A 14,029-nucleotide genomic window follows, 5' to 3' on the forward strand; every position below is an offset into this window, starting at 1 on the left:
TGGACTCCGTTGGAAAGCAGTTAAAAGAGACAACCACGGGCACTCCCACCCCCTGCCCCCAGGTGGGAAAAGGGCAGAAAGCAGTGAAACTCCGTGAGTCAGCGCACCCGGGGCAAGCCCGGCCATCCGGGAAAGGCGCCGCCCCTCGGCGGGGGCGCGGTGCCACTGGCTGGCCGGGAGGCGCGGCCGGGGCGCGGCGGGGCGGAGTCGCGGAGGACGGGCCTCGGCGCTTCACCGGCGCAGCCCGCTTGGACTGCGCGGCGCTCAGGCGTGGGTCATGGCTGGCGGGGCCGGGCAGCCGGGGGCCGAGCTGCTGGCCTTTGCGCAGTTCCTGGACTCGAGCCCGCAGCCTCTCGTCTACGGGTACGGCCGGCGCAGCCTGCATGAGCTCCGGGCGCGCGAGTTCGGCCGCCTGGCAGGTGAGACCGGCGGGGGCAGCTGCGCCGGGCCTGCCGGGAGGCCGTGGGGGACACGCGGTTTCTAGAACCGACGTGGAAGGAACTTTTGCTCCCGGCGGGAGCGGCGTTACCTCATTAGGGACCCATTTTGAATCGAAAGACCTGGAGGGATGTGTCCACGACCTCTCTTCGTGGACGCGGCTCCCTGAGGTACCACCTGCAACCCCAAGACTTCTTGCTCCTTAGACTTTCCAGGGATGTGGGACCAAAGTGGTCCTTTGCCACCCGTCTCCGCCCTCTGCGAATAGGGCTGAGGATTCTTTTTGCCTTCGCTTGCCACGAGACTCCCGGCTCTAAAGTTCCAACTGGAACCGGGGTTGCAAAATGCAGGAATGCCCGGTGGCCGTGACCGTTCGGGTGATTGCCCGGGGACGGGAGCGGTGCACGGGCGGCCAGCTCGCGGGGTTGAGACCGCGACTCTGCGGGCGCGCGGGTTGGGAGCCGAGGGGCTGCGGCCGCCGTGCAGGAGCTTCCCGAGGCTGCGCTCCAGACTCCGCTGGGGTGACTCCCAGCAGTTTGTATTTTCGAAGTCTCATTTTCCTGACTAGTGTAGGCAGAACAATGCCTCGGAAGTCCAGCTCGCTGGGGGACCTGAAGAATTAGCAAACCGTGCAATTTGAACTTTAAGTACAGGACGAGCCAGTACATTGGATGTGAGGACCGGGATCTTATCGTGCCTTCGAGTTCCGCAAGGCGGAGCAGGCAGGTTAAATTGGAAGACAAGCTTCATCTGGCCAGTGGTCCTCCCAGCCCACTGCTGCAGGGCGGGAGGGCATTCCGCACCGGGTGGGGACTCATCCTTTTCCAGCAACCTTCTGTGAGGGGCTTCACCAAGCCTTAGAAGGGCGTGCTGTTTGAACTGGGAGGGGTGCCGGGTAAGTGGGCAGGTCGTGGCGCCGGGCACTGGGATTTGAGGTGTATTTATTCTGTCGTGGTGAACAGTTGGTGCCGCTTGCCTGCTTGTGGCAGAACAGCAACTATGATTTATGTTTCAGTTATCAGGTAGCTGACTTCAGCTCTTTGGGTCATTTTCTCATGTTCCGGAACGTGATTGTTTTTTCCCCCTTTGGGAGCTTTAAGGGCTGTGCCCTCCTCCTCGAGTGGCGCCGTCTGTACTTAAGGAGGGAAGCTCAAGGGAGGAGACAGGGGCCCTCTGGCGGCCTCTCTTCACTCCTTCCCCGATCTTCCTAGTTGCCCATTCACCTGCTGGAGACAGTGCTCTCTCTCTCTCTCTCTCTCTCTCTCTCTCTCTCTCTCTCTCTCTCTCTCTTTCCTTTTCTCTCAGACCACAGGTGCAGAGGACTTGAGAAAGTCTCCCCATTCTTTTGAAGCAAATCCCAGAAGCTGTTACCGTACAGTAGGTAATTATTTCAGCATCACTCCTCCTTAATCCCCTAATCCCCTCCAGCTCTCATCCCTCACACCCATCATTGGCTGACCTCTCCCCTCAACACTACCCTGGGAAAGTAGAAAGTAGATCCCTCCTTGTTTCATTCTTGTCTCTCAGAGAACAGCACCCTTTTTCTCAAATGTAAAGTTTAGATGTGATAGCCAGGATCCCAGGCTAGCCTTCAGTGCCCTTTTAACATCTACTGTAATTGTGATAGTGTTCTGTGATTATCTATCTACCTAACTATCTACTATCTCTCTCTCTCTCTCTCTCTCTCTCTCTCTAGTACAGTTTCCCAGCATTTCCTCTACATTATGGTTCAAGTAGACTTTGTGGACTATAAACTCACCCTTCCCGCTGCTGGGAGTCTAGGAACATATCCCCCTCTTTTTTTTCACACAGAAACAAACGAACCAGAAAGAGGGCAGGGAAAAACAAGCAAACCAAACCACAATAACGTAAGATTCACCTCCTCTTTCTATCCCTGACCCCTACCCCCCACCAAAGTTTTCTTGCAGGTTTGAGAATTTGTCTGGTTAAGTGGTTGCTCTGGATAATTAAATGCTTAACTTTTAAGTGCTGAAATAGTTTGCATAACCCATTGGATGGGAACGTCCTTGTTTTGGTGAAGGGAGCATATTGATTACACAGTTGTGGTTCAAGTGGTTCTTAAAGCCTCTGGGTGCTGACTGATGGTCACTCACCCTGCATGGAACCAAGAACTGAAGGTGCATGAGCCAGAAGAGACCCTGGAATTCCCTTTCTTGAAGACCTAATGCTGATTGGTTTGGGGGTCGTTTGCCTACTTCTTCTAATAATGACACTAATGCTCCCCATGAGCGTCTCCCTGATGCTGGGTGGACAAAAGCCTTTCTTTTGATGTGGTACCTTTCTATTTCTGAATCTTTAGTAAACGAGAACATTATTTTAAAACTAATTTTTTTGGCTAGGTAATACATTTAACATAGCACCAAACTCAAAAGGTGTCAGAAGGGCTTCCCTGGTGGCGCAGTGGTTGAGAGTCCGCCTGCCAATGCAGGGGACGTGGGTTCATGCCCCGGTCCGGGAAGATCCCACATGCCGCGGAGCAGCTGGGCCCGTGAGCCATGGCCGCTGAGCCTGCGCATCCGGAGCCTGTGCTCCACAATGGGAGAGGCCACGACAGTGAGAGGCCCGCATACCGAGAAAAAAAAAAATGAGCATGCATATCAAGAGGCTGGGAGAAATCAGTAGCCTGGTGTTATGTCTAAACACACCATATGGGCACTGGTCAGGTTCACACAAACTAGACCTAGCTGAAATGAGTGGAATACCTCTGAAAAATAATCACAGCTTTATTTTGTGTTTTCTTTCAGGAACTGTCTATCTTGACCATGCAGGAGCCACGTTGTTCCCCCAGAGCCAGCTTACAAGCTTCACTAAAGATCTCATGGAAAATGTTTATGGTAAAGAAAAACACAGCATAACTGATTTTGCATTGAACATTAGCCAACTACATTCAGCTAATATATCTATGCTTAATAAAATGTCACATTAGCAGGCGGGGACAGTGCTGAACACACAAAGCTGAGTAAGCCCCGTGAGAGAGGGGGTCAGGCAAGCAAGCACCCAGGGTCAGTCCCTGTAGCACACGTGCTGCTGGGTGGGAGGGACTGCCTCAGGGACACACAGGTTACTTCCAGAAGAAGGGGTCAGTGGCAGGAAGGGCACAGGGTGCTGTGTTTGGTGGTGGGATGACCCTGTGGGACCAGCACAGTGCAGAGGGTGGGACAGCAGGAGGAACATTCATTCATTCATTCATTCGTTCACTCTGTAAATGTTTATTAAGCCACTCTGGTATTGGGGGCATGGTGCTGTAATGGGAACAAAGTAAATACAGTCCCTGCCTTCATGGACTATGGTCTAGTAAAGAGAAGACCTCAATCAAGTGATCACCAAATAAATGTTAAAAAGGGAAAAAAAAAAAGAAAAGTAAAGTAGTGTAAAATGTAAATAAAGTAAATTATCAATTGAGCAAAGGGCTGTGATCAAAAGGCCCCGGGCGCTATGGGGGTCTGTATCTGCAGAGTGATGGTGAGTTGGCAGCATGAGTGTCACAGAAAGCTTCTACAGGAGTGGGGCGGATGCTAGAGGAGGAGCAGGAATTCACTAGGAAAAGAGGAGAGGGCAGATTAGGCAGAAGGAACAGCATGAGCCAAGACCCTGCGGTGGTTTCAGGAACCAGCCCAGAACCAGGGAGGGGAGGAGAGTGGTGGAGATGTGAATGGAGAACTGGGGAGGGGCCTCATACAGTTCACTTCTTCCGCCTGGTATGGGTTTTAGTATCTATAAAATACTTCAAAGGATATGGCCCAGAATATTATCTATAGCCCTTGAGGAGGAACTAAAGGTCCCTGACTTTGTTTAATGGCTAAACCATTATTATTTTGTCTTGCTTGACTTTTCCTTTCTTTCTGCATTTTCTCACTTCCCTGATTAAATTTACTGTTTGGAACTTGGGGAAGGCTGGGTCCTATGATATTTTTTTTGCTTAAATTTTGAGAAACTGAGGGAGACGATTTTGGAGGAACACAAAAGGAGAGACTATAGGGCTTCCCTGGTGGCACAGTGGTTGAGAGTCCGCCTGCCGATGCACGGGACACGGGTTCGTGCCCCGGTCCGGGAAGATCCCACATGCCGCGGAGCGGCTAGGCCCGTGAGCCATGGCCGCTGAGCCTGCGCGTCCGGAGCCTGTGCTCTGCAACGGGAGAGGCCACAACAGTGAGAGGCCCGCGTACCGCTAAAAAAAAAAAAAAAAAAAAAAAAGAGAGACTATAAGTAGTGACCCAACCGCTTTGTCTTTGTAACCTGCCAGGTAATCCTCACAGCCAGAACATCAGCAGCAAGCTCACCCATGACACGGTGGAGCAGGTGCGCTACAGGTGAGCAGCAGAGGTGCCAACTTGTGTGACACCTGTGGGTGGATGGACTTCCTACCACCTGCCCACATCCCACAAAGCTTCTGAGTTGGTTTCAGGAAGATCACATTCAGCTAAATGGCCACACATGTGTGCTGATAACCATCAGGGTCAGAGGACAGGAAGGTGAGCCTGGGCAGGTGCAGAGCGGGGCCGACCAGAAGCACAGGTAGACACCTCTGAGGTGCCCAAGCTGTTGTGTGTGGCTCTGGGCTGGTGCCAGAGTTCCTGGGGGCCAGAGTGACCCAGGTTCCTAAGTCTTCTTTTCAGGGAGAAAAAAATACGCTTTCTCTGTTTTTTTTTCTTTTCGTATTTCAGATTTAGACATCTTGTTTTTGCAGTTTTCCCCCCTTTACTAATATTTGCACATAGCAAATTAATTAGTTTTTGGCAAATAATTTAGGTGGTACCTAAAGATATTTGAATCTATACAATTTCAAATTATTTCCAGTTTGAAAATGATACTCTTTTGCTATAGGGTTGCCCATATTAAAAGCAATGTTAGGGGCCTCCCTGGTGGCGCAGTGGTTGAGAGTCCGCCTGCCGATGCAGGGGATACGGGTTCGTGCCCCGGTCTGGGAGGATCCCATATGCCGCGGAGCGGCTGGGCCCGTGAGCCATGGCCGCTGGGCCTGAGCATCCGGAGCCTGTGCTCCGCAATGGGGGAGGCCACAACAGTGAGAGGCCCGCATACCGCAAAAAAAAAAAAAAAAAAAAAAGCAATGTTAAACAAGTTGATGATTGAAAACTTGTTATGATAGAGCCAGACAGTAGACCAAGAAGGGGTGTTTTCAACCGAGTTTAAGGTAGTTGTGGATTTTTGTCTTCTCCATTTGGGGGTGGGGATTTGGGAGGCTGGGTGATTTTGCCGGTTTGCACCCATTTGCCATCTCTTCCCACAACTTCCTCTGCCCCGGTCCTAACTTCACAATGTGGCAATGCCTATCTGGCTTTTCCCTAGCTCTTAAGGTAGAGAGATGTCATATTTAGTTGAAATACAACCAGCTCCAAACATCTAACACTGGAGGGAAACCAAGGAGTTCCTTGATGCTGTGCTTCTTCCAGGATCCTGGCACACTTCCACACCTCCCCAGAGGACTACACTGTGATTTTCACGGCCGGGAGTACAGCTGCTCTTAAACTGGTGGCAGAGGCTTTCCCTTGGGTGCCCCCAGGCCCAGAAAACAGCGGGAGTCGCTTCTGTTACCTCACTGACAGCCACACGTCTGTGGTGGGCATGAGGGAGGTCACCGCGGCCATGAACATCACTTCCATCCCAGTCAGGCCAGAGGACATGTGGCTGGCGGAAGAACAGGATGCTACCGCCGCCAGCGACCCCAACGGCCAGCCTCTGCATCTCTTCTGCTACCCAGCTCAGAGTAACTTTTCCGGGACCAGGTACCCCCTGTCCTGGATAGAAGAGGTCAAGTCTGGGCGGATGCGCCCCGTGGGCGGGCCTGGGAAGTGGTTCGTGCTGCTGGATGCGGCTGCCTACGTGGGCACCTCGCCTCTGGACCTGTCGGTTCACCGGGCCGACTTTGTCCCCCTCTCCTTCTATAAGATCTTCGGCTTCCCCACTGGCCTGGGCGCCCTGCTGGTGAATAGCCGCTCAGCTCCTCTGCTGAGGAAAACCTACTTTGGAGGAGGCACGGCCGCTGCATACCTTGCAGGAGAAGACTTTTATATCCCCAGAGAGTCGGTGGCTGAAAGGTAACCCGGCGATGGGAGTGGCGCTGGAGCTCAGCAAGGCTCGGGTCTGCCCTATGCCACCTGTAGGATGGTGCAAGGGAGGTGCTGGGTGGCAGGGCCCAGATCCGGGAGTCAGAGGTCAGCTGGAGCTGCCACAGGGGGCTGTAACCTCTGCCCTGTGTGTGGGCTTCTCCACAGCTGTGGGAGGATGAGGGCCTGCAGGGAAGGGCTGCGAGCAGAAGAGATGAAGGCCTTCCAGGGAGTAAGGAGGATGGGCCCCAGGCCTTTTGCCACAGCACTGACATGAGGAGGCAGCAATTGAAGCAGTGATTTAAAAGGATGGTGCCATTTGGAACAAGTGTGCATACATGTTGACAGCATAGCTGTATTTCAGCAACTAGTATTAGCTCAGGTTGGTATCTAGTCAGCAAGAGGAACCAGTTAAATCAGAGGCCACCAGACTTGGGGGCACAGCTAACAGCAGCCTCTGTGAGCCTCCCAGGGGTTACCGAGGAAGTTTGAGGGCTGGCAGCTCCTTGCCTGGGTTTGTTGGTCTATGTGTCATTCTCAGGGTGCAGCGGCAGGCAGTGTGGCTCATGCCCAGGAATCCCCCAGATACCAGTGGCTGGGGCCCACAAGGTTGAAGGTATGAGAGGGTGAAAATAGCAGCTGACCCAGGATTCTGCTGGGTCCAACAGTGGGAGATACCATGAGGTGGGGGCCAGGAGCTGGTCACTCTGCTGGTGCCTGAGAAGGCCCCGGGGCCTGTATGGGAAGGTGGCTCAGATCCCCCGCAGACCCAGGTGCAGACTCAAGGGTTCTGCAGGTAGGGGCATGGCCTCGGCAGTAGAGTCCTTGTCCAGAGTGTAGGTTCTGGGGCTGGACCGTTGGGGAGTGAATCCTGGCTCCACTGCACACTGTTTGTGGGAATAGGAGCCTGTGACTTGATCTCTGCGCCTCATGTTTTTTCTATAAAGTGCATCTCTAAAAGGATACAATTCTTTAGAGCTAATATAGGTGAAGCACCAAGGTTGAGATGGCATCAATAGGCTATGAGGCTACCTGATGTCTCTTTCATTTAGGACTTCTCCATAGCTGCGTGATTCTAAAACAGGAAAGCTAATGTAAAACCTTTTGAATCCAAGTGTGATAACGTAGCATATAATATAACCCAGTGAGAAAAGAATGACAGGCACAACATCATGTAAATTAAAGGCAGAACAAAATGACAACCCAAACTTTATTTAGTCAGTAGGGGCACCTGAAGACCTAGAGGAGTGGGGCAGCTCATTACAGGCACAGCATGAGTGGGCTGGGCTGGGCCGGACCTCTTGTCTTCAATTTGGGTGAATCGCCTTATAGCAGGTGCTGCACCAAGATTCCCAGAAAGCTGAATGTGTTTATTTACCATTAGAAGCCTCATATTTTTCTTGTGAACCTAGGACTAGAGTCTGAGATTTGATACCGAACTCAAATGTTTCTTGAACATACGTCTGAACCCTGTTCTTAATCTTTTCTGTTTTATAACCCAGTGAGAAACAACCCCTGATGGAAACAAAAAAACCTCCCTTTTCTCCTAAGAGTCTGTTCATTATTGATCAATCAATAATTATTTATTATTGATCAGTTAATAACAGAAGCCATTATTGCCTAATCATGTTGAATTAATTAATTAATTAATTAATTTTTTTGCGGTACGCGGGCCTCTCACTGTTGTGGCCTCTTCCGTTGCGGAGCACAGGCTCCGGACGCGCAGGCTCAGCGGCCATGGCTCACGGGCCCAGCCGCTCCGCGGCATGTGGGATCTTCCCAGACCGGGGCATGAACCCGTGTCCCCTGCATCGGCAGGCGGACTCTCAACCACTGCGCCACCAGGGAAGCCCCATGTTTAATTTATTAAGGAGTCATTAGTTACTAACTTATTAATGGTCAATTAATTATCAACTGATTCATTATTACTTCTAGATATCTATTAATTACCATTAGTTTTATAAGGATATTAACATTCCGGTAATGATATTTTGAGCAACTCTTATCCCTACAGTGTTAAAATACAAAACACGGTATTTCCATTGAAAGCTTCAACTTGCGTAAGACTGCTGTTTGTCACCACCCTTTGTGGGATGCTTGCTGGAAACTCCTCGCTGTGCCCCAGGCTTCCCCCTCGCTAATGAAGCAGCCAGAGGCGTTTTATCAAAGCCTAGGCCCCATCCCGTCACTCCTCTCTGCTCAGAGCCCTCTGGCCCCTCGTCTCATCCAGGGTGAAGCCCTCTGACGTGCTCTCCTACCACCCTCCGCCTTGCTCTCTGGCTTCTGGCCTCACTGACCTCCTTGCTCTTCTGGCTCTACCTGCTCAGGGCCTTTGCTGCACCCTCTCCCTGGAACTCTGTTTCCCTCCAAAACTGTTTCAAAAATGAGCAGTTTCCTTCGCTCCCTTAATTCCACTGGGTCTCTGCTCGAATGATCTCCCTCATAGAGGACTTCCCCTGACCATCTCAGCTAAAGCAGCCACCAGCCCTCCTGCTTAGGCAACTTCATTGCACTTGTCACCCCCTGGCTTGATTGATGCTTATTTGGTTTCCCTGCGTGTTTGCTGTTCGTTACTCCTTGTTTCTGTGCCCTGTGAAGGCAAGGATCCTACCTGTCACGTTAACTGCTGTATCCTTAGCACCTAGAACAGTGCCGGCATGCAGTACATGAACAATAAAGATTTGATGAGGATTTTGTCTAAATGAATAATTATAAAATGCAAATATAATTATAATGATAGTCAGGAAGTTTATCGAGAGCCTTATAATAGCTGTGGTCCTATAGACTTCGGAATCATAGACTCTTGTTAAGAACCTCATGGCTGCACAATTGATCTGACTGGATTGATGCCCTGCCAGTGATGCTCTCTTGGGGTCAAGGGCAGCATTTCCAGAGCCCACAGCACTTGAGGTTTTGTCAAGTCTGAAGTCTTCCAAGGTGGTGACTGACTTTCAGGGCCCTTTATCACTACTGCCAGCCCATCCCAAGTAAGCTGCAGACCAGGTCAGGGCCAGAGGCAGCCTGCATGTCTCGGTGTGCATGGCCCTCTGTCTTGAGGAGGAGAGGGGAGAGCAGCGTTGTATAAGGCAGCAGAGGCAAGATCTCCATAGATTACGGCTAAGGCTAGAGTCAAAGCCTGGTTGTCACATACACGAAACGCACACGGAGGAGTTAGCCACAGCATGACCTCATCCCCCTCACCACCATTACAGGTTTGAAGATGGCACCATCTCCTTCCTTGACGTGATAGCGCTAAACCATGGATTCGATGCCTTAGAGCGCCTCACAGGTCAGTGGACCTCTTTATCTGTGTGGAATTTGCTTCCTGTTGCCCGTGTCCTTGAGGGAGCCCTGGCCTGGGTGGGATTCAGATAAGGAGAGAGTCTGTGCAGGTGACCGGCACATGGCAGCTCTGCACTGATGCAGATGAAGCTGATTCTAAAGAACTTGCAGAAATGACTTCTGAGGCAAGAGCAAGAAACTGGACCTTTTCTTGGTCGGTTAAAAGAACATTTTAACAAGTGAGAGACATTCCAAATCCAGAGATTAATAACCTCACAGACGCAGAGGAGCCCTCCTTGGTCCCTGCACTGGGAATGCTTACAGATCCTGAGACCTTATTTAGCTCTTACCTTGCTGGGTCTTCCCACAGGGGAGCTTTGTGACGAGCCCACTTTGCCCATGAAGGAGCTTATGCTCAGAGAGGTTGAATGACTTCCCCAGGACCAGGGAGCTGGGACCTGGGAGGGCTAGGGTTTAAACCCAGGCAATGCTAACGCCTAACCCTGAGTCCCCAAACACTGTCTCTTCTGCCGGGCTTTGCAATGATACATGTTTTGTTTCCTGACAAGTGGTTGGGGTGTGTGAGCAGGTGGGGGACATTCCCCACAGGCTAACACACAGATGGATGCCACTTCCCATCTTATGGGGCTTGGCACAAGGCACAAGGCTGGAAGAACCTCTGTCTGGTGAGCCATGACTCCTCACTCCTGCTGCACTCTGGACGCTCCTTTCAGAGACTAAGCTTCTAGAACGGGGTAACACTGCTTGTACCGTCCACATGGGTATGGGGTTATGGCGAACCAGGGACGCGGCTTAGCAGTTAGGCAGCCCTTCCTCTCTCTCTCTCTCTCTCTCGTCATAATAAGGGGACCCTTAGGTCCTTAGCCTAAGCCTAAAACTACAGGCAGACAGAATTCATAGGAGGGCTGTCGTGACAGTAATGCAGGGAGGTGAGTGGGCATCATCCAGACAAAGAGGAGATGATCAAGATAGACATTGAGAAATGAGCACTTTCTCAAGGACAGATACTAGCAAGGTATCCAAACCACAAGTGAGAGGGTCTGACAGAGCCAGGGGCACCTCTGAAGGCAGATTGACAATATCAGCCCCACAGTAAGGCAAACCCTGATTTTTCCTACTTAATTAGGCTCTTTTGTGGAAAAAATTGTGGTGAAATCTATATAACATAAAATGTACCAGTTTGGCCATTTTAAAATATTCAATTCAGTGGCATTAAGTATATTCACATCGTTGAGCAGCCATCGCCACTATCCTTCTCCAGGACTTTCATCATCCCAAACTGAAAAAACAGTAACTCCCCATTTCCCCTCCCCCAGCCCCTAGTAACTTCCATTCTCCTTTCTGTTTCTATGAATTTGCCTATTCTAGGCACCTTACGTAAGAGGAATAATAAAATATTTGTCCTTTTGTGTCTGGCTTATTTCACTTTGCATAATGTTTTCAGGGTTCATCCATGTTATAGCAAGTATCCTTAACTGCTTTGTATAATGTTAAAATGATTTAGGGAACTTTCCTGGCGCTCCAGTGGTTGGGATGCAGAGCTTCCACTGCAGGGGGCACAGGTTCGATCCCTGGTCGGGGAACTAGGATCCTGCATGCTGTGCGGTGTGGCCAAGAAACTAAAAAAAAAAAAAAAAAAAAGATTTAAACATTAACAAAAACAAACAGCAACAGCAAAAAAGAGATACATTTAAAGACAAAATTGTACATTTTTGCAATCTGTTACCAAAGGGTCTAAATTATCTGAATGCTTAAGTAACATTTTTTTTTTAAAGGAAGATGACTTCCCATTTATTGGCTGCTGTAGTCTTTCAATGATATAAGCAGTTATACGCATGGGGTAAAATAATGTTGGGCCATTGTAAATTGAGGTGAAGTAACCATTTCATCTCTTCTCCATGGTCTAGACATTGCTTCCATGTCTAAATGTCCTGTGTAAGCAGGATTTCAAGGCACTTAGAGTGAATTTCTGCATGGACTTATTAAAGCATTGATTTAAGAATTTCATTGTTTTTAAAACAGCACTAAGGCTCATACCTCTGCATCAGTCATCTTACGTGGGGCAAATGATTTCATGTGTGACGAGGTGGAGCGCTCTTTACATGATGCTCTTTGTGTAGTGAAGAGTTTTGGAGTCGAAATCTGTGGCTCTGGGTGAGGATGCTGTAGAAGCATCCCTTTCCATACACCTCAAAAACTACGCACCAGCACGGGCTCCCGGGAACAGCTTGCTATTGCCGAGTTTGGAAGATCTCTTCTTGTTATTCCTAGTACTCTTGCAGTTAATGCTGCCCAAGACTCCACAGATCTGGTTGCAAAATTAAGAGCTTTTCATAATGAGGCTCAAGTTAACCCAGAATGCAAAAATCTAAAATGGATTGGCCTTGACTTGGTCAATGGTAAACCCCGAGACAACAAACAAGCAGGGGTGTTTGAACCAACCATAGTTAAAGTTAAGAGTTTGAAAGTTGCAACTGAAGCTGCAATCACCATTCTTCAAATTGATGATCTTATTAAATTATACCCAGAAAGCAAAGATGATAAACATGGAGGTTATGAAGATGCTGTTCACTCTGGAGCCCTTGATGACTGATCTGATTTCTTTGACTTATGACAATGTTAGATGCAGTTTTCTTGCACCTGAGTATTACACGTTAAAGTGCAAAAAGCTGGAAAAAAAAAAAAGGAAGATGACAACAACAATTCCTATGGAAAAATTCCACAGAAGCAGCAGTGGTAAACTGTCGTTCAGTACCAATGACCTAATCATTTATCATGTGGGCAGTACCATGAACTATTTACAAGTATTTAAAATCATTAATATGAGGTCCAAGTTTGCCAGTTATAATGATCTCATTTTCTTAAAAATGAGATAGTGAATTTTACATAAAGTTCATGATCCCCTTTTGTTTTCATAACTGTTTTGAGGTGGAATGGAGAACATCAGGCAGCACACCTTTACCCTGGCTCAGTACACCTACGCTGCCCTGTCCACCCTTCGGTACCCCAACGGAGCCCCTGTCGTGCAGATATACAGCGACTCTGAGTTCAGCAGCCCAGAGGTTCAGGGTCCGGTCATCAGCTTCAACATGCTCGATGACAATGGGAACATCATTGGTTACTCCCAGGTGGGTTTTCGTTTCATCTTGCTGACCTGTTCACAACAGAATCACTCTTGTCGGGAGTTCTGAAGCCTTTCTGAGCCCTGAAATTTGCAGTCAAGGCCTCTGGGCCCTTGCAATAGCCATGATGAATCCTGTGCACTGTTGGAGAGGCCACTGGTCCTTCCTTAGAGGCTCTTTACTCTTGTTCTAACAAGCACGGCTATTTAGTTCTTCAGCCCTCCTTTTTTAGCCACAGGTGATCAATTTCAAATGGGAAGAGAGAGATCGAGTCTCTGATGGCAGTGGGAGGGGACAGCTGAAGCTTGCCAGCAAGGGAAGACACCCTAAAATAGTATAGACAGAACAGCCTGTCTGATGTCATTTCAAGTACAAACAGCTTGGTAGCCCCACTGATACATCAGACCATATCATAGTGTTACACAAAATTCTGGGCCTCTTACCACCATTTGTTTGCATGTTGCTTGGAACTCATAACTCTTTTTTTTTTAATGAAGTAGGAATGATGTTCTTAGTAGCACAAAAGCCCTTATATCTGCCATAGTTCATCCATATTATGAGTTCAAAGGATTTGGTAGATTGGTTATAAAATAGTTTCTGTAGATATACCCTTTGTATGTATTTTCCCATGAAAACAATTCAGGTTTGGGAACTGCTTGGATCCTTACCACAGTTGAATAAGCTGGTCACTGCCCAGTACATTAAGAAATCTAGAGTCACACTGAGCACTCAGACATGGCACTAGGTGGTCAGCAGATGGGCTGTCACACACTGGGCATGGGGAGCCCAAGGCCCTTCTCAGAGCCCGGGTTTCTAGAACTGCCGTGAGGAGCAGATTTCATCATCACATAAGTTTGGAAGATAGTGCTTGTCTTCCCTTGAAAGCCACTATCTCCGTACACCTTTGTCAAACCCAGAATTTCTCAAACAAAATCCATTTCTCAAGGAATCCTGTTCCCACTTCTGAATAGCCATAAACTTTCTGAGGAACCAACTTGAGAAATATTCTCTAGGGAAAATGTTGGTTCTCACTGGTGTCAAGGGACCAACACTCTACAACCATAAGCTGTCTCTTGGGTG

General features: G+C 49.2%; 1 protein-coding gene across 3 annotated transcripts in view; it reads left to right on the forward strand.

The window, feature by feature from the left end:
• Window positions 1–277: 277 nt before the first annotated feature.
• Window positions 278–14,029, forward strand: part of MOCOS (molybdenum cofactor sulfurase) — a gene marked incomplete at its 5' end in the record, with an annotated part of 55,774 nt that continues 42,022 nt past the window's right edge. For 2 of the 3 annotated variants that reach the window (XM_082640052.1, XM_082640054.1), the window contains 6 exons: window positions 278–419; window positions 3,204–3,293; window positions 4,703–4,769; window positions 5,871–6,515; window positions 9,737–9,813; window positions 12,756–12,955. In XM_082640052.1, coding sequence (XP_082496178.1) covers window positions 278–419; window positions 3,204–3,293; window positions 4,703–4,769; window positions 5,871–6,515; window positions 9,737–9,813; window positions 12,756–12,955 — 1,221 coding nt within the window. Of the gene's footprint in view, window positions 609–3,203; window positions 3,294–4,702; window positions 4,770–5,870; window positions 6,516–9,736; window positions 9,814–12,755; window positions 12,956–14,029 lie in introns of all 3 variants that reach the window. The other variant, XM_082640053.1, reaches the window with a different exon arrangement.

Source organism: Mesoplodon mirus (assembly GCF_964341445.2).
Source record: "Mesoplodon mirus genome assembly, chromosome: 13".
In the NCBI taxonomy this organism is placed as follows: Eukaryota; Metazoa; Chordata; class Mammalia; order Artiodactyla; family Ziphiidae; genus Mesoplodon; species Mesoplodon mirus.